The sequence below is a fragment of the Coregonus lavaretus genome, assembly GCF_964263955.1.
Source record: "Coregonus lavaretus genome assembly, contig: HAP1_SCAFFOLD_1133, whole genome shotgun sequence".
Classification (NCBI taxonomy): Eukaryota; Metazoa; Chordata; class Actinopteri; order Salmoniformes; family Salmonidae; genus Coregonus; species Coregonus lavaretus.
Genome location: NW_028166655.1, coordinates 20,001 through 43,979, shown reverse-complemented (window position 1 = coordinate 43,979; position 23,979 = coordinate 20,001). Strand labels below are relative to the sequence as shown.

The following is a 23,979-nucleotide window of genomic DNA, read 5'->3' as shown; positions in this document are numbered from 1 at the left end:
ACTCCTGAGTGGCGCAGTGGTCTAAGGCACTATATCGCAGTGCTAACTGTGCCACTAGAGATCCTGGTTCGAATCCAGGCTCTGTCGCAGCCGGCCGCGACCGGGAGACTCATGGGCGGCGCACAATTGGCCCAGCGTCGTCCAGGGTAGGGGAGGGAATGGCCGGCAGGGATGTAGCTCAGTTGATAGAGCATGGCGTTTGCAACGCCAGGGTTGTGGGTTCGATTCCCACGGGGGGCCAGTATAAAAAAAAAAAAAAAATATTCACTAACTGTAAGTCGCTCTGGATAAGAGTGTCTGCTAAATGACTAAAATGTAATGTAAATAAGATCTGGTGCAACCAATTACCTTCAGAAGTCACATAATTAGTTAAATAAAGTCCACCTGTGTGCTATCTAAGTGTCACATGATCTCAGTATTTATACACCTGTTCTGAAAGGCCCCAGAGTCTGCAACACCACTAAGCAAGGGGCACCACCAAGCAAGCGGCACCATGAAGACCAAGGAGCTCTACAAACAGGTCAGGGACAAAGTTGTGGAGAAGTTCAGATCAGGGTTGGGTTATAAAAAAATATCTAAAACTTTGAACATACATTTACGTCATTTAGCAGATGCTCTTATCCAGAGCGACTTACAGGAGCAATTAGGGTTAAGTGCCTTGATCAAGGGCACATCGACAGATTTTTTAACCTAGTCGGCTCGGGGATTAGAACCAGTGACCTTTCGGTTACTGGCACAACGCTCTTAACCACTAAGCTACCTGCCGTCTCTACATCCCACAGAGCACCATTAAATCCATTATTAAAAAATGGAAAGAATATGGCACCACAACAAACCTGCCAAGAGAGGGCCGCCCACCAAAACTCACGGACCAGGCAAGGAGGGCATTAATCAGAGAGGCAACAAAGAGACCGAAGATAACCCTGAAGGAGCTGCAAAGCTCCACAGCGGAGATTGGAGTATCTGTCCATAGGACCACTTTAAGTCGTACACTCCACAGAGCTGGGCTTTACGGAAGAGTGGCCAGAAAAAAGCCATTGCTTTAAGAAAAGAATAAGCAAACACGTTTGCTGTTCGCCAAAAGGCATGTGGGAGACTCCCCAAACATATGGAAGAAGGTACTCTGGTCAGATGAGACTAAAATTGAGCTTTTTGGCTATCAAGGAAAACGCTATGTCTGGCGCAAACCCAACACCTCTCATCACCCCGAGAACACCATCCCCACAGTGAAGCATGGTGGTGGCGGCATCATGCTGTGGGGATGTTTTTCATTGGCAGGGACTGGGAAACTGGTCAGAATTGAAGGAATGATGGGATGGCGCTAAATACAGGGAAATTCTTGAGGGAAACCTGTTTCTGTCTTCCAGAGATTTGAGACTGGGACGGAGGTTCACCTTCCAGCAGGACAATGACCCTAAGCATACTGATAAAGCAACACTCAAGTGGTTTAAGGGGAACATTTAAATGTATTGGAATGTCCTAGTCAAAGCCCAGACCTCAATCCAATTGAGAATCTGTGGTATGACTTAAAGATTGCAGTACACAAGCGGAACCCATCCAACTTGAAGGAGCTGGAACAGTTTTGCCTTGAAGAATGGGCAAAAATCCCAGTGGCTAGATGTGCCAAGCTTATAGAGACATACCCCAAGAGACTTGCAGCTGTAATTGCTGCAAAAGGTGGCTCTACAAAGTATTGACTTTGGGGGGTCAATAGTTATGCACGCTCAAGTTTTCTGTTTTTTTGTCTTATTTCTTGTTTGTTTCACCCCAAAAAATATTTTGCATCTTCAAAGTGGTAGGCATGTTGTGTAAATCAAATGATGCAAACCCCCCAAAAAAACAATTTTAATTCCAGGTTGTAAAACAACAAAATAGGAAAAATGCCATGGTGGGTGAATACTTTCACAAGCCACTGTACCTATGTCCCTCTTTGCCGCATATGACAACACAGCTGGGCAGTATTCCAGGTGCGACAAAACTAGGGACTGTAGGACCTGTCTGGTCGCCTGAGATATCAAGAAGGCAGAGCAACGCCCTATCATGGGCAGACCTCTTCCCATTTTAGCAACCATTGAGTCTGTATGTTTTGACCATGACAGCTTGCTATCTAGGGTTACACCCAGCAGTTTAGTCTCCTCAACATGCTCAATCGCCACATTATTCAATAATAGATCTAAATGAGGTTTAGCGTTGAGCGAGTGATTTGTCCCAAAAATGCCAGCTGCCCTGCGGTACACCACACTCAACAGAATTTGCATGAGAGAGGCTTCCATTAACAAAAACCCTCTATGTTCTATTAGATAGGTAGCTCTCAATCCATAATAAGGCAGAGGATGCAAATCCATAACACCTACGTTTTTTCAGCAATAGGTTATGATCAATGACATCAAAAGCTACACTGAAATCTAACAGAACAGCTCCCACAATCTTCTTACTATCAATTTCTTTCAGCCAATCTTCAGTCATTTGTGTCAGTGCCGAGCAGAGTATGTGAGCGGAGCTGGAGTGGAGCGAGGAGCGGAGTGTGCCCAATTTGACTGGAGCGTGGAGCGAGATTCCCAAAGGCTGGAGCTTCGGCCTTCTTGCCGGTTCCAATTTCGCTCCAATAGCGCTCCTGTAGCTCTCACTTCACGTGCTCAGGGCCTGCCCGGCCCAGCATGCATTTGTAGTCTACTTGTGTGCTGCTATAGCCCTTTGCTTTAGCTACTGTCATGGAGTTCGCTAAATATTTTCATAAAGAAACTGATAAAACACACAAGTGCAAAATCAAGGTGACTTACAAAGATGAGGACCAAGAGCAAGAGAAGGAGTGCGGTGATGTAGTGTCCACAACTAAATAATCATTGTGGAATCTGAAAATACACGTATCCCGAAAGCATGATGGTGTAATTACTATGTGCACATGCTAAAAGAAAGGAATGAGTTGGGTATCTAATTAAGTGTGTCATTGTAGCAAAGTATTTATAAACTAAAAATCAGATCACGTGGGCCTGAGTATATGTGTAATTTATTTACTATAATGATTTAATACAATGAAATGTTGTTTAAATGCTGAGTGGCGTGAACGCTTAATGTCCCTGACTCCCTACCAACCTACTATGTCACATTCGCAAATGCTTCACAATATATTTCTTTGTAGGCTATAGCCTTGAAAATATTTCAATAATATAGCCTAAATAATTCATTTTTATTTTCGTTCCGACCGCTCAACTCTGCTCACATACTCTGGTGCCAAGCATGTTGAGTGCCCTTTCCCTATAAGCATGCTGAAAGTCTGTTGTTCATTTGTTTTCTGTAAAAAAAGTTTGCTAAGCACTTTTAACAGGCTGATTGGTCGTCAGTTTGAACCATTAAAGGGTGCTCTGTTATTCTTGGGTAGCGGAATTACCTTTGCCTCCCTCCATGTCTGAGGGCACACACTGTCTTCTAGGCTTAAATTGCAGATGTGGCAAACAGGAGTCACAATATTTTTCGCTACTAACCTCAGTAATTGACCATCCAGGTTGTCCGTACCAGGTGGTTTGTCCTTATTTATAGATAGCAACAATTTTTTCACCTCTTCCACACCCACTTTGTGGAACTCAAAACTACAGTGCTTGTCTTTCATTATTTGGTCCATTATGCATGAATATGAAGGCTCAGCATTTGTTGTTTATATGTCATGCCTAAGTTTGCTAATCTTGTCAACAAAAAAGTTATTAAAGTGGTTGGTAATATCAAAGGGTTTTGTTTTGAACAAGCCATCTGCCTCAATGAAGGATGGTGGCGAGTTAGTTTTTTTGCCAAGAATTTCATTTAAAGTATTCCAGAGCTTTTTACTATCATTCTTTATACAGTATAATTTACCTTTGTTTCATAGTATAGTTTCTTCTCCTTTTTGTTTATTTTAGTTACGTGATTTCTCAATTGATTGTAGGTTTGCAGTCTGCTGTGTTGTCAGACTTATTTGCTATTCCTTTTGCCTCATCCCTCTCAGCCATACAGTTTTTCAATTAATAATCTATCCATGTGGATTTGGCAGTTCTAACAGTCAGTTTCTTGATGGGCGGCATGGCTATCAGTAACCGGAAGAAGCAGTTTCATAAATGCTTCAAGTGCAGTGTCAGGATGTTCCTTATTACACACATCAGGCCAACACATATTTCTCACATCTTCGACATAGGAATCATTGCAAAACCTCTTCTATGATCGTTTATACACCATTTTAGGTCCAGTCTTTGGAGCTTTGTTTTTTCTAGATATGGCTATTCTATTATGATCACTACATCCAATGGGTGTGGATACTGCTTTAGAGCAGATTTCTGCAACATTAGTGATAATTTAGTTCCTGTTCTGTTTGTAAATACCCTGGTAGGTTGACTGATAACTTGAACCAGATTGCAGGCACTCGTTACAGCTTGGAGCAGTTGCAGTTGCTGCAGACATCGCCGTTAGCGAAGCAGTCACAGTAACTTGAACGATAACATACACATACACAGCAATAAGGCCACAATGAAGCAGTCATGATGGCATACAATGGAAAATGGCACGAGGCGTGAAAGGACTTATTACAAAACACCCAATGATTGCTGAGTCATTGCCTGGTCACGCAACAAACCTTCACATGTGATGTGAGATTACTTAAGACAAAAACTCTACATAACAGATAACAGAGTATGAAAGAAACTACTGTATATCTTACTTATCCAAAATAGAAATGACTGACACAACTCACAGGATTTAGTGCAGTTGCAGGGACCAGGAGTGGCTTCTTGGATTTGGAGATCCACTGAGACTAGATCAGGGTGAAAAGTGAAGATGCACAGTTACTACCATGATCTGATGATTATGATATTGCATTTACATTTTACATTTTAGTCATTTAGCAGATGCTCTTATCCAGAGCGACTTACAGTTAGTGCATACATTTTTCATACATATCTTGACAATATCTAGAGTGTCATAACATAAAATGACATAACTTGATAGAATGACAACATAACGTGACATAAGGGTCAGACTATGGTTATGGTTGTGGTGTGTTCCTTCCGTACGACACTGGAAGCGGAGGAATGACCATCAGGGACCAGAGCCGGAGAGTCAGGGAACAGGGGGCAGGGGTCAGGGGGTCTGGTGGTACTAGCAGGACATCCGTTATCCATGTCACATTTCAACTCCATGGTCAATTGTTATGAAGCTTTTCAAGTTTGATGGTTGATTTGGTGTTATTTATCAGCAGTTATAGCAAACATTCTGGATTACATTTTCTAGATTGTTAGAGCCACAGTTGATCTTATACAGGTCATAAGACTTGAGGTTGAGACTGACATGCTGCTGACCTGTGAGGAGTAGGGTCCAGGCATGTGGTTGTAGCTGTATCCATAGCCAGGAGGACCAGGGGAGACCAGCTGGTTGGGGGAAAGGAGGCTGTGGTTGGGCGGCAGGTTCATAGAGGGCAGGTAGGACTGAGAGGCTGTGGTACATGAAGAATGAGATTACTGGCAATATTATACAACACATACCCTTTTACAGTCATGAATGTACATTAACTAACAGTAGGCATATGTTGTGCGGAATTATCAAGATTGTTCATGTTAGCCTACACATCAAAAGGTCAACAACACAGCACTAAGACATGATCTGCCTGCCTCTTCCCTTTTCCCATTGAGTAGCTCTGCTCTGAGTTTCCCTTAGAGGAGTAGGTCTCTGGGCTGGAGTCTGGGTGGCCAGGAGGCACCTGGGCTACAGTGGTTCATCACCACCATCTGCCGTCGGACATGTTGCATGTTGCACACAACCTGTATACAGAGTTACAGTATACTTCTACACACTCACAGAACTATGTTAATCTGTGGTGAAGGCCTTGTGCAATTGGATGTGTGCTGTAGTGCTAAAAGGGAATACATGTGTTATACAATAATATGCAGGTATAAAAGTTAACAATGACAATGACAGAAATGTTGTGTAATAATGATGGAAACTTTTAGATTTAAAGTGACAGTGGTGTTCTCCCCAAACTGGTGGTCTAGGTGCTGCAGATACACAGTGAGCGGCCCATTGGCCTACAGTCCAGAAACACAGAGATTATATAATCAGATGCCTGGCATTTAACAGCTAAAGTTGCATATCACTGAGAATCCACACAGTCACAGTGTTGTGTCATGGTTGTAGTGAAAGGACCTACTTATTATCGCAAACTAATATACCATTTGACTCTTGTAAGGTCATTGAAATCATGTTTAAAATACTGCTCCATTGTCATCTTTAGACTCAGAGAGCCCTACTTAATCATACAAAATAAAATAATAATAACCATTCAATCAGATTTCCAAGGCCAGATAAGATCATATTATTTTCCTTGCTATGTAAGACTGCATATTTGAATTGTCATGCTGACATTTTTGTTTTTCCCACTGTTGACACTTTGTCATTGATCACGTGAATCCAAACGTGTGTTCTCTGATAGAAGTTGTATAGGGTCCTGCATTAAACAGTTAAACAGTATTATGCAACCATTTATCTGTGTCATTGCTAGCATGTACAGTATGTAGGCTACATGCACACTTGTAGTGGCGGCAGGTAGCCTAGCGGTTCAGAGCGTTGAGCCAGTAACCAAAAGGTCGCTGGTTCGAATCCCTGAGCCGACTAGAAAAATCAGCCGATGTGCCCTTGAGCAAGGCACTTATTGCTCCTCTAAGTCGCTCTGGATAAGAGTGTCTGCTAAATGACGTAAATGTACACATCCAACAGCAATTTTGAAATGCTCTGCCATAGTTGTCCTGCTTGTGACAGGACTCTCGTTCGTGGTCATCCATGCTGTCCGGGCAAATACTCGCTACAACATCATAGATTCCACCCTGGACAAAACAAAATAATATGTATACGTAACTTAATAGCAACTTGAATTAGAGCAATATACTGTACCACTAAAATAATTGGTAGTGATATCCAATAAAATATCAAAAAACAACTGGAGTCCCTGGAGTGTATTGGGCAAGTTAGTTTTGCATCGCCGTGTGCCGTGGACGGGGTTTGCACCTTTTAGACAATTTTATTAAATCTCTACCCACTCAGAGCGCCAGGCATTGCAAAACGAACTCGCCCATATATTGAGGATTGTAAAATATTTAAAAGGCTTCTTGTTGGTTTCAGTTAGCACTTACTGACATCATATTGCAGTAGACCCTCGGATGACCTCTGGCTACCAATTGAACTGAGATGGCTGTTAATAGCTGTTAAATGGAATGGACTGGGGGAGCACATAATCTCCATGAGTGGCAAGTGGGTATTGAGGGAGTGAGGGCTCAGCATCATGTGGTGGAGGGTAGAATCTGTAGTTGGTACAGTGATGGTCCATCCTGCTGGATGCAGCTTCTCTGCTGTACCCTGACCACTCCAACTGAACCATGGGGAATCACTCCTGGCACACTGTCTGTGTGATCTCCTGAATCAATGTTGACTTCCCATGTTCTTAGGTGGCACCCATTGTTCTCAGAGGAATAGACAACTGAGGTTTCGGAAACATTCTGATAGTCCTGAGTTGTGTGGTTTTGCTCTTTAAGGCAACTCATTCTATCTAAGCAAGGCTCCTCACTGATAGAAACACAAACCAGTGACAGTGTTGTTAGCCTGGGTAGTAAAACACAGGCTCAGAGAACAGATATACAGAATCAGTCAGTTCAGCATTCAATCATCTAAAATAGCTACCTAGCTAGCTAATACATCTGACATACAACTTGTATTTATTTTATTTTAGCAAAGATAGCTAGCTAGCTGCCTAGTTTGCAAGCACTAACGTTATTCATATAAATATTGTGAGGGATTTATCTTGGCCTCTCTTCTTCCAATAGCTATCTGGATAGTTCACAACAAATAACAATAACCAGGTGTTTCAAAGCTGAACAATGTCGCTCCCTCTACTAATAACTTTACCTGACAGTCAGTTGTGGTTGTGGAAGAAGCTTTTATTTTATTTTAGCAAAGATAGCTAGCTAGCTACCTAGTTTGCAAGCCCTAACGTTATTCATATGGATTTATCTCGGTCTCTCTTCTCTCTTCTTCCGATAGCTCTCTGGATAGTTCACAACAAATAACAATAACCAGGTGTTTCAAAACAGTGTCGCTCCCTCTACCAATAACTTTACCTTACAGTCAGTTTGGTTGTGGAAGAAGCTTTTCTAAGATGAAGTGACTGATGTCTGAAATCATGTAATATTCAGATTAGGGGGTTCCGTGTGGTGCAAGCCATGTCCCTTCATGTTGATGATGTGGTTGTTACTGACAAGGAGCACATGGCTGGGCTCTTTAATCACCACTTAATTAAGTCAGGATTCCTATTTGACTCAGCCATGCCTCCTTGCCCGTCCAACATTTCCTCATCTCCCACCCCTTCTAATGCGACTAGCCCCGATGCTCCTTAAACTTGACCCCAAAAAAACATCTGGGTCAGATGGTTTAGACCCTTTCTTCTTTAAGGTTGCTGCCCCTATCATCGCCAAGCCTATCTCTCCTCTCTGGGGAGGTTCCCATTGCTTTGAAGGCAGCCACGGTGCATCCTTTATTTAAATATATTGTTGTCTCTACCTTCTTGCCCTTTGTGCTGTTGTCTGTGCCCAATAATGTTTGTACCATGTTTTGTGCTGCTACCATGTTGTGTTGTTGCCATGTTGTGTTGCTACCATGCTGTGTTGTCATGTGTTGCTGCCATGCTATGTTGTTGTCTTAGGTCTCTCTTTATGTAGTGTTGTGGTGTCTCTCTTATCTTGATGTGTGTTTTGTCCTATATTAAAATAATTTTATTTATTATTACTTTTTTATCCCAGTCACTGCATGAGGCCTTTTGCCTTTTGGTAGGCCGTCATTGTAAATAAGAATATGTTCTTAACTGACTTGCCTAGTTAAATAAAAGTTAAATTAAAAAAAGCCTCATCCATTCTTTCAAAATAGGCTACGTTTGATTTGGGTCGCCTGATGTGCCAAGTGGTGTTTTGGATTTGCACTTTGGTACTATAGTGAATAGGCAGGATGGAACTGATTTGAGAGGAAATCAAATGTATTACCTTTTATTGTGGAATAAACACAACCAGTCGTGATGTGTTCATCCACTCGCAACATATTTTCAGCCTCCAGACAGTGGTGAATGGAAAGAGACATCTGTTACACAAACAACAAAAAGTGTAATGACATTTGGCGATTGTCATTAGGCCAGTCTCTCTGTCAGCCACTGAGCCACTCATCTCTGCCTTGGCAAAATTTCAGTTTTCGTCGAACCACATCGCATTTTGGAGCGTATCCTACCATCCGTTTTCAACCCAATCGCTCATTTTTCCATACCTCTGACATGTAGTAATGATTAAAAAAAGTGCTGTAATAGCCTACAGTTTTCTTGACATTTTGTTTTAATTAATGTGATAGGATCATGTTTTACCTGTACGGTGTTCCCCCACTATTTATTTTGTCGGGACACCGTGCTTACTTTCAACCCTGGTTGTGTAAGAAGCTTTTCTAAGGAGAAGTGACTAACGTCTGAAAAAGTATTAAAGATTAGGGGGTTGAGCGCGGCGCGAGTCACACCCATTCTTTCCAATGTGCACGTTTGATTTGGGTCGCCTGATGTGGTGTTTTGGATTTGCACTTTGTACTAGTAGTGAATAGGGAGGATGGAACTGATTTGATAAGGATTTTTTTGTTGTTGATATGCAAGTATGGTTTTCTAATTCTGTGGGTTTTGCCAAAGACACACATCCTCTTTGTTTTTACACAATACTATATATTTGTTATCATTTAATATTTTGCTATTCAACAAAATAATAGTATATATTCTTACAATGTAAATAGCACCTTTTTTTTTCTGTACAAATTGTCTTGACAGACAACACAAAAAAACATTCACAGACACTAAATCAAGCGCACCTCCCCTCATTGGTCCAGTCGAGTAGTTATGAAACTAAAACCACGCCTTCAGATTGTATAGCTACAAAAGTTCTGTCCGGAAACTGAGACCGATCATACTTCTTCATTAAACAAAGTAAACTAGTAACAGACATCTTCTAACTATGACTCTAAATTTCACAAAATGTCAATCTGTAGTAATTACTGGGGCAAGCAGAGGTCTCGGTCTACAAATGGTGAAAGACCTGGCGAGAAGCACCGAGAGACCCACAATAATAATAGCGACTGCTCGCAATCCATCCGCAGCACAGGTAGGAGAACATCATGTTCTACTTGTTTTATACATTTCCACATAATGGAAATACACGTGTGAGGATTCGGCTTTACTGTATACCTAGGGATACATAATAAAAGTTGATCTTCATTTCAGGATCTTCAAAATATTGCCACGTCCTGCAAAGGTGTTCATATTGTACCACTTGGTGAGTTGCATAGCCTACATCATTTTTATAACTTGGACACATAAACTAGGGGTGGTGTGATGCTGATGCATGCCACATTTTGTTGTGTAATCGGTATATGATCCCATGTGACCCATATGCCTTGCTTGCTATTCCACCAGATAGTGCAAGAAACACTGTATTGGTTTTGGCCCTGTGTTCCTCTCTGGCTTTTCTCCCTTCAAACTTTTGGACTAACTAAAACTTTGATTACACGCTCAATTAATTATATGTTTGTAGTACTCAACAGAACATGATGAAATGCCAAACTGAATTAAACCAATAATGTAAAAGTAAATTAAACCAATACTGGAAAAGAAAACCAAGGAACAAAACAAAAACTAAATTATGTTTGTTTCCTGTGAAGAACTTCCTTTTTGAATGGTAATGCATCTATGATCTCTTTCGTATCAGATGTTGTCAGCCAGTCAAGTATAGACTCAGCTTTCCAAGAGGTGTCATCCATACTGGGAAGCGATGGCCTAAATTGCCTCATAAACAACGCAGCCATCAATCTATCCACTGATCTGAAGACAGTGACACCTGACGCCATGATGAAGACTTTTGAGAGTAATACTGTTGCCCCTCTTTTTGTCACCAAGGTAAATCAATTTGTTGCACCTCTAGAAGAGCATGTATGAGAAACATCTCCATTTTGTTGTAGCACAGAGGATATTTTTAAACATGCCCAAATCACACACATTTATGAAAGGTTCCCTACTTCATAAGAAACCTGTATTCTCGCAACTATCTCTAGATCACATAATGTTGTTGTTTCTTGTAGGCATTTCTGCCATTGCTACAGGCAGCTGCTGCACGGAGCACTGGAATGGGGATCCACAGAGCAGCTGTGATCAACATCTCTTCCATACTGGGCTCCATTAAGGCCAACTGGGAGGCCGGAGCAGCCTTCAAAAGCTATGCCTACAGGACCTCAAAGGTGAACAGCAACCATAATGAGCCATTTCAACAAAGCCCATATAAACATTACAGACCATCTCTGGTTGCGATATTGAGCATAGGATGTTTGGGTGTGACGATAGTTAATCTGACTGTTCTTATGTGTACATATTCATTACATGTCATGTCCATCTCATTTTGTTTCCATATGCAGGCTGCCTTGAACATGGTGACAAGGTGTCTGGCCACTGACCTGGAATCTGAAGGGATTCTGTGCATGGCTCTTCACCCTGGCTGGGTGCGCACTGACATGGGTGGCCCACATGTGAGTGTCCAATACTCTCGGTTGAGGCGTTTTATGGTTGTGTCCTTAGAATACATTAAAATACATTGCTGTGTATCAAAATGAGTTGACAGTTGATATGCTGCATTTCCTGTCTCTTATGGATCAGGCGGATTTGAGTATGGAGGAGAGCATATCATCTTTGCTGTCTGTTATCACTGATCTGACAGAAAATAATCATGGGGGATTCTTGGACTACTCTGGAAACAAGCTACCATGGTGAAGCTCAACTTGGAGACAGTAACTTGTAGAATGGGTTATGTGCAGTTGTGCTGCTGGTGCTGTCGACAGTTCACTGGGACAAAACACTGAGCAGAGATCACAGAATACAACGACCAACTGCGACATCATGCTATTAGGTTGCTCAGCAATCTCTGATTCCTTTGTATCTAGTTGGTGTGAGAGAGAAGCTGGAGATTTGACATTTTAAATTGGAGACTTTGTTTCAGCTGAGTGGTTTGGATTGTTGTTACACTTTCTAAGGTAATATCATTGCATACAAAATATACACTGTATAATACATATATAGGAACAACAATGTTTTGCCATTCAAAAGTTTTATTCAATCAATTTCTTTCAAATTATAATAAGAACGTGATTAATCTGTATAGTATATTGTTGTTATGATGACACCAGTATCCAGTATAATGGGAAATGTACAGATACTGTTGTTTGTAGGCGGGTGAGGTGTAGAGAAGAGATCACTAATTGTTGAAGTCGAACTAGGGCTGACCCATCTCTTCTGATGTGAGAGAGGAAGGTATGGTATCCAGAGCCCCGATTTCTGCAAGGTAGATGACAAAACATTTGAGTGAGCACAGTCAGATGGTTATAACTGATTAGGACTATGCTAGTATTTGTTCTGTTACAATGTTTTAGCTACATATAGCCAGGAATCTGACTATAAATGTAATCTGTAAATAAATATTAAATACAATCATTATCAGACCAAATGAAAAACTTGATTATTTTACTATTTTTGGAACACGTCAAAACGCCTGATTTTTATTCATGAAAAAAATAGAAATCAAGAGAATGCAGTCAGTGTTTTTGCTGTAATTAATTGTTGTAATAAACATGAATAACAGACACCATGAACTTACCTTTAAGTTTCAGGTATGATAAGAAGTCAATGACAGTATGTATTACATCCTTATCTGCTATTCTCAAAGCACCTGCAAAATAAGAAGAGATCCTCATGAGGTGTAGAGACTACACTGAGTAAAACAGACTTACTGTACAGTACATCATCTACTCTAAACATATTTTATTTACCCTCTCAGAGGCCAATAAACTGTAGGCTATAAGAGATTTTACAAGGCTTTAGCTTCTCACCTGATTTGAAGTCATCGTCCAGGGGCATGTCTCTCTTTCCAGCAAGGCCATGCTTGTCACTGAGGGTGCGGTGACCGTCAATGCCGTCTGAACAACAAAACAAAAACATAGTTTGCACAGCTGATTTTTACCCATTTCCTAGATGACATCCCCTTCATTGCACACTACGCACAAACACTGCAACCCTGCCTAAAGCTCACATGACGGCATAAGGCACCCGTGTAATTTATGATGGTGTGTTTTTCCTTCTATTTGTCAAGAGTCTGAAAAGCAACCTGCAGGGCTTGTGTCATGGAATTGCTTGAAAACATATATTCACCAATGAAATACGTGAAAGAAAGGCACATATTCATTGATGGAAACAGAACCTGAAATTTAAAAAATATATATATTAAGGAAGGGTCCCAAAGCATGCAAAGAAGAAGGGTAAAATAGTAATTTAATTCGTTGTCCATCTCAGAGAGCACATTGCGTATGTATGTATATATATATATATAGTAAGAGGGGCAGGAAAGACAATGGTTGAAATTACAGTATACCTCACCCCATCAACAACTTTAATAGAGGTTTGAGTCAAGAGGGCTAGTAATAGTGCACTGAATAATCATGCCAGAGCACTAATTATCTGAAGTATAATCCTTGAATTTTGACATTAACCCTTAAGCCCTTGATGCGTTTACCCACGGTCATCACCCATCAAGTATAGTTATAGAAATGATCAACTTTGTTCTAAAAGTGCCTCTGAGATTAAAATACCCTGTATGATGGTTTAATAATTCCTAAACAGGTAGAAAAACAAACATAAAGTGGCCATGGCTGTGATAAACACTTGGTTGTTGCATAAAGAGTTAAGCAAATAATAAACATAGAGAGCAAGACGTCACAGAGCAATTCCTCTGCTGACTTCAATGTCCTGCAGGAGCTATCTTACATTGATTTAGTAGTTCTTCTCTTACGCTTGGATTATCCTTTATCTGTATTAGGTGATCAATATGACCTGAAACACAGTGATGATGGCATTTTACCTCAACTTACAACACGGACCTGTGTTATGGGATACATCCTCATTCTGTGTTGACAAGAATCCATGAACCTTGCGAATAAATGTGTTCCTGTGCAAATATGCTTTTCAAAATATAGTCATTTAAAAGGATATAACAAATGAAAAGTCCAATAACTACACAGTTTGTTTGTTGGAATACATCATGCCACATTACACAGCCAGGTGAAATGTGAAAAAGTATAACGGGGAAACAAATATGAGAAGAGCATGATAATGGAGACAGCGCAGGTGTGTAAGTTATAGTTAAGTTAAAACTACTTATGATAGTGGAGTTTTGACAGTTGTGTGAAAGAGTACATGTATTTAATACATAACAGTCACTTACGGGGACCCAAAAGGTAGCCAGCACTGTTTAGTGTCCACCCTCGCTTCTCTTTAGCCTGCTAGGAGACAAACACACACTCAAAACAGATTCATTATACACACTCATCGGTTTTCTCAACAATTTATCTAATTTTCTGAATGCCAATTGCTTGACCTGACTATAATGCAAGAACTCGGTTATATCAATGCTTGTTATGGTGTTTTGTCTAGGTAATAGGGAAAAAAGTTCAAGTATTGTTGCTTGCAATAGCCTACTTGTAGTTAAAACAACGAGAAAATAACAGCATTTAAAACAACATTTTGCCAAATACAATAAAATGTTGACCTACCGCAATCACTAATCCAATTGTTTCTGACAGAGCTGCACACAAAATTAGTGATATGCACACTACTCCAAAATACTTCTGCATCTAAGGCAAGATATTTAAAAAGTGTTAGTTGTAAAAAAAAAAACTCAATTTTAGAAGTTAAAAGTCGCAAAACAAAGATTTCCAAAGAAGTCTTAAATCTGCTTACCTTTAAAGTTTTGTTCAACAGTACAAGAGATAGAAGATAATTTAAAAATGTATAAGTCTTTCTTCAAAATAGGTATGCTTATAGAGTAAGCAAAAATACAATGCAATTTTACAGCAAATACTTTCTGAAGAGATCTTCAATGTCCCTGTAGTGCTTCTCGTTTAGGATAGAAGGATTTTGGTGGCATTTTATAATACCCCCCCCCCCTTAACTGCTCCTCAAATTCAGACGTCACAACTACCTTCCCCCTCCTGTAGTGGTCATGTCACGATCAAATTACAATAACATCATCATGTTCTTTTTGAAAACTTATGAGACATTGAGTTGGACAATAGTTCTGAAAGTCAGATACATTTTCTCACTAATAGAATCTCACGTGATGTACATTTTATTATGTATGTAAAAACGAACACTGCTATAAGATCAGTAAATCTAAAATATTTATTTTAGAGCCTCTATGACTGGTTAAAATTGTTAAAATGTGAAAATATAAAACCATTACATACAAACAAAGCCTAGAGATAATTGAAAAATTAGAAAGACAAGGGGATAGATAGAATACTTCCATAGGTTTGTGGGCAGGTCAATTTTAATTGTCAGAAAAGCTGGAATTACAGAATGGAAGGGTGATATCTATTTTGTAACAATACATTGGAACTTTTCTGTAGCTTTTATCAAGAAACAGCCTTAAAATATTACTAAAAGAAGATAGAATAACAGTTTTCATATATGGTGATAGGTTACATGTACATGAGATCAATAAGAGGAGAAAAACAACTCACTCACAGAGCTTTAAATTAAGTTATTTATTGAATTAACAGATCAGAAATAACAAGAGCCTGAATTATATGAAAATGTCATCCTAAATCCAAAATGGGATTCCAACAGCGTGTAACAAAGGCAGGAACCTTTGGGCTCTTTGTAAAATGGTTTGTCCTTCTTTAGCGGTTCGGTCTGATTCAGCAAGGGGCACTGGCAGATCTAAAAGTTATTGTGTCCGTTTGTCACTGGTCTGTGTGGAAAATCCTCCATTGTAACAAGCATCACACATTGAGCAATGTTCTGATCCATTATGACATGGGAAAGGAACTCCAGCCGAAGAACTCAATGCTGAAGATCTATGGCTGCCTTCTTTCATATTGATGACATTAATGTTGATCACACCACCACACAATCCATTTGTTGAAGTTTTCTGCAGGGAGAGGTTGCTGAAGAGATAATGTTTATTTTTTAATGAACACTCCTGACTCAACGTCTTTATACGGTCTACAAACATCCTATACCAACCATACAGGACAGATCTTAGGACACATTGATTGTGAATAAAGAGTAGATGCATTACAACCACTATTCCAGTTAAGTCCAGGCCTACCTGCATTCTATTTATTGTCCTTGTCTTGTATTTAATCGCATAGGCCTATCACAGCATGGTCGGCTTAGCTCTTGGATGCCAGGTAGGGCTCTTGCACAGGTGGGGCTCTTGTCTGGAAGGAACAGGGCTATAATTCCATCCTTGGTAATGGCAATGCATCCACATCTGTCGTCACTGTTTAGCTGGACTCAGCATGGCTGTGATATAGCGAAAGGTGCAACTTCCGATGCAGGTAATGGGCTTTGTTGCTCAGAATCAGAGGTCTTTCTTCGTAGTTCACAATGCATTATTTTAGCAAACAATCCCGTTGGCAACATTGTTTCAACCAATGCAAGTTGACCATCGAAGCCTGACAGTTTTCTTCTCACCTCCTGCAAAATGAAATATCATAGATGAAGTTAAGCAAAGTAATTTATTTATAAAGTAAAGTAGGCCCAAAATACATTATATGCATACATTTACACAAACCCTTATAAAAAATGTTGAGACCCCATGTCCTCTGCGTCTGCAATGATCAGACATTTTTCCAAAGTTGGCAAGCGCTGAATTAATTGCACAAATTCTGAACGTGGAAGACTGCTTATTATAGATTATAGCAGTGGCTAAAATGACGTTTTCCGATGTAAACAGACAGCGCACTAATCTCGCTTGCTGGAGACAGCGGCTGTGAGAGAAGTCGCGCAGCGCACTAGCTGTTCATCCAGTAAGCAAGGGTCGTCAATCATTATATGATGACGTCACGTGAGTCGTCGTTCTTGTTCGTTCGCTGTTTACCACAGCCTAGTCTCAGACAGAACAATGAAAACATATTTGGCCTAGCTGTCAACGACTAACTTTGAGCAACGTCAGTGAATGAATGGAAACGTTTGTACTCTTCTCTCAGAAATGAGGATAAACTTGTGAAAAAAGTGTTTGAATTGCCAACAATAATTCCATGAGGTAAATTTCATTGGAGTAGTGTTTTTAGCTAGCTAGCCCACAGAAGTTGATCGAGGGTGAGATTCCCTAAAAACACGTCACTTTGATACAGCTATGACCGGAAGTGACTTTTTCATAGCAGGTTAGGAGAAATAACGTAGCAGTTTAGGATAATTAGGTGAAGGTTAGGAGTTGTAGCTATCTAAAAGCACAGAAAGCTAGCTATAGTGATCATAATAGTTGGTAAAAGTATTTTCCTAGGCTGTTGTTAGCTGCAGTGGTTAGTTGCGGTCTAACCACCAGATATCCAAAGAAAGCCTAATTTATTTTGATTTAAGTTTGCCACGCTGAAAATGCCCGCCCGTTGTCAATAACCCTTTCCCTCTCTCTCCCTACCAGCCTATCTACATGCGAAAATGGCTTTCCTACACAACGAATCCCATTCAGGAATCAGAAATATGATGGCTGAGACGATGACACCATCCACATGCACTGGGGCCTTTTCAGTCAACAGAATCAACCAGGGATCATACTCACTGTGTTTGGAGTATGTCTCTTTGGAGGTGAAGATAGAGCTAGCTAGCTAACGTTAGCTCTTTTTTCAAAATGTAATTTGACTGGTGTGGAAAAAACGATTGAACCAGTGTGTGCCAAGTGGGTAGTCACTAGTGCACAGCCCAGAACTAAAGATAATCGATCAATGTTAACCATATCAGTGCATACAGTTAAACCACAGATAGAACAATGAGCCAGATGTTTCACAGAATGTATAAATCCTTTCCACTCACCACCAAATATGGTGATGAGAGGAAGATCAGTGACCGGCAGTGGGAGAAGATGGAGCGAGATAGATTTTGTCCGACATTCTGCTCATTTTCTTATCGATTAAACATTTGATCTCAATACAGTTTTCTGTTCCCAAAACTACAATCTGTTACGAACAGAGTGGACTAAGATTTGCAATCTTTACCATTTGCCAAAGTTTTTAAAAATTGCATTGTTCAGAAGGAATGCATGGGTGAATTGAGTTATTGCACACGCGCACTTCACAGAGTAGGCACTCCCTAACAGAAATATGCAAATACATGCTAGAACACACCAACAGGATCTCGCTAGCTCATGCTTGACTCTGCCCACCTCCTTGCTTGTTCTGCCCACTATGATTAATTTGCTCCCATTGGAAATGACAGGCTGTGGTCTATCTTGGGTTAGGTATAAAAATCTTTGGTTATATTCTACCCCAACAATTACCTTTTTTTCTAGTTTCTACAGCTGTTGTTAGAAATTCAGAACACTCTTGCAGGCTCTGGGGCTGCCATGTACTGTTAGCCCTTTTTGGGATGTTACTGGGAACACTCAGTTTCCATTATTGAGGTATGGACCGATCAGATTTATCACATGAATATAACATTATCTAATATCTAAAAGTCTAAATGTACTGTTGAGCAAAGTTGTGTTTGATCATTTTCTCTGTTCTACCATAAGACCCCTATATGGTCCTTCCTCTATGAACTAGCTACAGATTCTTATGTTAAACATATGCTATATAATTATCAGAATGATGATACATTTGCTGATATGGATTATTGTTGTTCAGGTCAGTTATTACACAAAGGAGATCGCAAACATCAGCCCCAAACTGTTGATTCACAAGTTTAGGCCAGTGTTGATTTTCAGCTAGTGCCTTAAAAATCGAATCACATGCCTTTTTGAAATCTCTCATAACGTGAGGCCTTTCCTGCACTTTCGTTATTATGAATGGATTGCTATAACATTTATATTTCTAAAAGAAACTAAGGCTAACCACACTAAAACAAGTCACTAAAAATGACTAAAGAAATGAAATAAATAGATGATTTAAACTTTGTGTTGTAACCAGTGGCGATTTTAGCATGTCAATCTTGGTGGGGCAAAATTGTGGGATGCATGCCATCAAAGCCACAACACTAAACAATACATTAATTAAACTATAACAGTGACAAACGGTTCCCACAAACTGTTAGGGCCTACATAAAGCAGTCCCAACAGCAGTCCCAACATCTTACCACTGCTACACCTGGCTATCAGCGGAGCCTTGTCTGGCAGCGAAACAGTTAATTCAGCCTCATTTACTGCCTTTAAAAAAACCATTGCTGATATGGCTGACTTGCTTAAACAAATGTGGTTTCTACTGACAATTGAGATGTACAAACTATGGCATAAGGGGACGACAAGCGGATAAGAGGCAATACGTAATTTCGATTAAGACATTCATGAGCGAGCAAGGACGGACGTAGTCAATATAACTATTTGTTTAGCACTTTTGAAATGTACAGCGACAGAATTCAGAACATGGGCCATTCTTACAGTGTTCTCCCTGTACACCAAGTCAGAACCATAGGATAAATAAAGGGGGCATATAAGCAGACAATGAAAGCTCTTACAATATTCGATGATTACATTTCTAAAACAGGTTATAGGCTACATGTGCACCACCAAGTCAGAACAGTAGGCGAAATTAAGAAGGGAAAATATACCAAATTATTAGGGTGAGGCACATGGGCTACTAACAGCTTGCCACACAACATACACTTAGTATTACTTTCTTATCTCCCTGGCATATTACATCATTTATGCAGCAGCATACAATACATTTTTGGACTCACCTTGTTGTGCTGTGCTCACTTGAACAGGAAGGTGGCCGGGCGATCCTTTGTGGGCAATTTCGGTCATCAAGTCTGGCATTCTCTGGATTTATGGTGCTTTCAAGACAACTGGGAACTCTGGAAAAAAACAAGGTCGAATCATGATGACGTCAGTGATCTTCAGGTCGTAGCTCTAGAAAGAGGCCCGAGTTCCGGATTTACAATTCCGAGTTGGATGACCATTCAAAACGTATTTTCCCAGATGGAGCTAGTTTTTTCCCGAGTTCCCAGTTGTCTTGAACTAACCGAAGTCAGATTTCGCAGTTCCGAGTTAACAGTTGTTTTGAGCGCGGCACAAATCATGCTTCATTTAGAAAGTATGACATTGACATTATTTTTTATTTTATTTAGCAGACACTCTTATCCAGAGCGACTTACAGGAGCAATTAGGGTTAAGTGCCTTGCTCAAGGGCACATCGGCAGATTTTTCACTTAGTCGGCTCGGGGATTAGAACCAGCGACCTTTCGGTTACTGGCACAACGCTCTTAACCACTAAGCTACCTTCCGATCAGTCCAATCAAAGCTACAGTAGATATAACGTGATTTGACGTCATTTTATCTGTGGTCAATGACCTTGAACTTTCTTGGATGGGCACTTCTAATGTAACTCTATGGCAGCACCCAAGGGGCTTGAATTTTCTAGCTCTACCCTTAGACTTGGCGGTGACGTAGTGTCCCCATGAGTGACAGAACACTGAGCCAATCACGGCGCAACTAGAGAACATGCCCCACTGGTTATAACAGGTACTACTGCTGGCAATACCTGGATTTTTGCTCAGTACTTCTTTGATCGCATTGCTAGTTGTGAAAGTGTTTGCTTACAACTGGGAAGGCACAGAAGGTCTTGTTCACTTCACTGTATCACACTCAACACTATATTCATGATGCCATCATATTAACCCTGACCTCACGTAAAGTTGTGGGCCTGATTTCTCGTTCAGCCTGTTCAATGTAGAACATGTGGAAGGAAAGCATTCCTCACTTAAAAAGAGTATCAGGTCGAATTTTTTAAAATTTTCAAATATGTAAAATCAATGTGTTCGATAGGATATTACGTTAGAAGTTGTTTTTGTTTCTTTAATCACAGCCTGTACCTCTGTTTTCCCTCACTTAGTTGTAGCCTTGTCGATACACTCCTACAATTTGGTTAGGGTTTAGGATGACGCATAACAATATGATGAACTTTTAGCCCACAGGGAAGGAACTATTGACTTTGGTGAATGTAATAGGTTTAGCATGAAGTTGACAGATGAAACATTAAGAGTCCAGTATAAATGGTGTCTAAACTGGGAACTGGTGTTGGTTTTCTACCAGACAAGCTACTGGAATTCTGAACAGAGAAGCAGCCAGGACCCTGATTAATACAGCTGAGAACATGACAGACCACGAGGAAAAGTAGTGTTGCTCTCGCTGCACTCACTCAAAGATATAGGAACAACACTGTATTCTAAGTGCCCACTATTACATTCTAACTATATAATTAGAATAATCATTCTATTTCCATGATCGCAAGTCAAATCGCAATTGCAATATTTGGTTAAAAATAAGGCCTCGATTATTTTGCCCATATCGTGCAGTTCTACGTGGCAGTGTGGAAATTATCTCAAATGAAACAATCAGAATGGAGAAAGACCCTTTGAAAACACTTAGAATTCATGTGTTGCCACCCTAGGGTCATGCACAACTCATAAAGCAAATGTAGAACTTGTATTATTTAAAAACATTAAATACTATCAAATACCTTCATACCATCAGAAATGTGAAAAATTAAATGATATGATATTCTGGCCATATCACCCAGCCCTAGGACCACTTGGTTCAGATGGGTTCATGATGTGTTTATAATCGCAAATGTTGAGATAAGACAGCAACTGATTAGATGATTACATGTTCAACTTCAAACCCTTGAGTAATACCGGTCTTTGAATGAACTGATCTAGCTATACTGCTTATAATTCTTTGAAAAAATGAAGGACATTTGGTTAGAATGGGGGGCTATGATTGACAAGCATCTTCTGTTTTTTTTAAATAGTAATTGTGCTAGTGTGAAAATGGGTCACCAGTTGGAAGAATCTAAGCTCAGGAATTGCACCTTATTATGTAATTAGCTTAAGCACCCCTTAAATATTGAGTCTATTATTTTTCATGTCATAGTCGTAGAGGCCTATGGCTATGTTCAGTCATATAGAGAGAGAGTTGGGCCAGGTTTTAGAACCGCTGCCATGTTAGCGCCTTTATTCTCCAAATGTTGGTGATGTAACAATATTAGAGCGCCTCTGACAGTTCCCTATGAAATGACCCGCTGTAAACAAGCAAAACAGAGCAGCGAATTTAACCGAATATTTATTAGCATTCGGGATAATATGTTTCCAAGTCTGTACTGTGTTGTGGTGTCAACAAACTGCAAATCTGCTTTTACTGGACATCTTCATAGGTTTTGAAAATTATCAGAAATAAACAGCACAATGTGGATGCGTCAATTATCACTTAGCAACGGCTATGGAGGAGAAAGTGGTCCTTTGTAGCTCAGTTGGTAGAGCATGGCACATGTAATGCCAGGGTAGTGGGTTTGATTCCCGGGACCATCCATATGTAAAATTGATGCACGCATGACTGTAAGTTGCTTTGGAAAAAAGCCCTCAGAACTGCCTCAATCCATTGGGGCATGGACTCTACAAGGGGTCGAAAGCATTCCAAAGTCATGCTGGCCCATGCTTTCCACAGTTGTGCCATGTTAGCCTGATGTCTTTCGGGTGGTGGACCATTCTTGATATACACGGGGAAATGTTGAGCGTGAAAAACCCAGAAACATTGCAGTTCTTGACACAAACCGGTGCGCCTCGCACCTACTACCACTCTCTGGATGGCAAACATACACAATCCATGTCTCAATTGTTTCGAGGCTTAAACATCCTTCTTTAACCTGTCTCCTTCCCTTCATCTACACTGATTGAAGTGGTTTTAACAAGTGACATCAATAAGGGATCATAGCTCTTACCTGGATTCACCTGGTCAGTCTATGTCATGGAAATAGCAGGTGTTTTCAATGTTTTGTATACTCAGTGTATATGGCTCTGTAATAAGCCAAGTAATATAGCTATGTATGGTTTATTTTGAGAAAGTGGAAATATGAGTTCATACACTACCAGTCGAAAGTTTGGACGCTCCTACTCATTCACTCTGCGGTCCGACTCATCCCAAACCATCTCAATTGGGTTAAGGTTGGGGGATTGTGGAGGCCAGGTCATCTGATGCAGCACTCCATCACTCTCCTTCTTGGTAAACTAGCCCTTACACAGCCTGGAGGTGTGTTGGGTCATTGGCCTGTTGAAAACAAATGATAGTCCCACTAAGCCCAAACCAGATGGGATGGCGTATCGCTGCAGAATGCTGTGGTAGCCATGCTGGTTAAGTGTGCCTTGAATTCTAAATAAATCACAGACAGTGTCACCAGCAAAGCACCACAACACCATAACACCTCCTTCATGCTTTACGGTGGGAAATACACATGCAGAGATCATCCGTTCACCCACACCGCGTCTCACAAAGGACACGGCGGTTGGAACCAAAAATCTCCAATTTGGACTCCAGACCAAAGGACACATTTACACCTGTCTAATGTCCATTGCTTGTGTTTCTTGGCCCAAGCAGGTCACTTCTTCTTATTGATGTCCTTTAGTAGTGGTTTCTTTGCAGCAATTCGACTATGAAGGCCAGATTCACACAGTCCCCTCTGAACAGTTGATGTTGAGATGTGTCTGTGACTTGAACTCTGTGAAGCATTTATTTGGGCTGCAATTTCTTTTTTTTTTATATACTTTGTTTATTGAATTTTCAGTACCAGCATTTAGTAAATAATTGCACTTGAAAGTTATTTGGTATGAATATGGAACAACAATTTGAAGACAACGATACAGCAAAACATAGATAGTCAGACATGAAAGAAAAAATAGACATTAAATACATAAATAAGATAAAACACAGAGGAAAAAAAATAAAAAATAATAATAATAATAATAATAAAAAATATCTGTTTTGATCCAGTTGTTATAGGTCAGCTAGCACAGTTATTACCGTCCTTAACATCCGAGATGTCGTATATGCACATACCAGGCTTCTTACATCACCAATATATAAATATACATCACTCTGG

At 40.2% G+C, this 23,979-nt stretch overlaps 2 protein-coding genes across 2 annotated transcripts; one reads left to right on the top strand and one right to left on the bottom strand.

Moving 5' to 3' along the window:
* Positions 1-9,935: 9,935 nt before the first annotated feature.
* Positions 9,936-12,703, top strand: LOC311114448 (C-signal-like). Its single transcript, XM_084189700.1, has 6 exons — positions 9,936-10,181; positions 10,301-10,352; positions 10,785-10,972; positions 11,155-11,310; positions 11,485-11,595; positions 11,723-12,703. The coding sequence occupies exons 1-6, from the start codon at positions 10,035-10,037 to the stop codon at positions 11,834-11,836; spliced, it is 768 nt and encodes a 255-aa protein (XP_084045826.1). The 5' UTR covers positions 9,936-10,034; the 3' UTR covers positions 11,837-12,703.
* On the bottom strand, positions 12,336-14,957 carry LOC311114449 (galanin peptides-like; the record flags this gene model as incomplete). The annotated part of the gene is made up of 6 exons (XM_084189701.1): positions 14,852-14,957; positions 14,665-14,745; positions 14,337-14,391; positions 12,949-13,035; positions 12,717-12,788; positions 12,336-12,397 (listed from the first exon to the last, which is right to left on the bottom strand). The coding sequence occupies exons 2-6, from the start codon at positions 14,743-14,745 to the stop codon at positions 12,336-12,338; spliced, it is 357 nt and encodes a 118-aa protein (XP_084045827.1). The 5' UTR covers positions 14,852-14,957.
* Between the last annotated feature and the right edge of the window lie 9,022 nt (positions 14,958-23,979).

Coding starts and splice junctions, on each gene's coding strand:
- LOC311114448 (XM_084189700.1), top strand. CDS start 10,035: ATGACTCTAAATTTCACAAAATGTCAATCTGTAGTAATTACTGGGGCA. Junction 10,182..10,300: donor GCAATCCATCCGCAGCACAG/GTAGGAGAACAT, acceptor TCTTCATTTCAG/GATCTTCAAAATATTGCCAC. Junction 11,596..11,722: donor CTGACATGGGTGGCCCACAT/GTGAGTGTCCAA, acceptor CTTATGGATCAG/GCGGATTTGAGTATGGAGGA.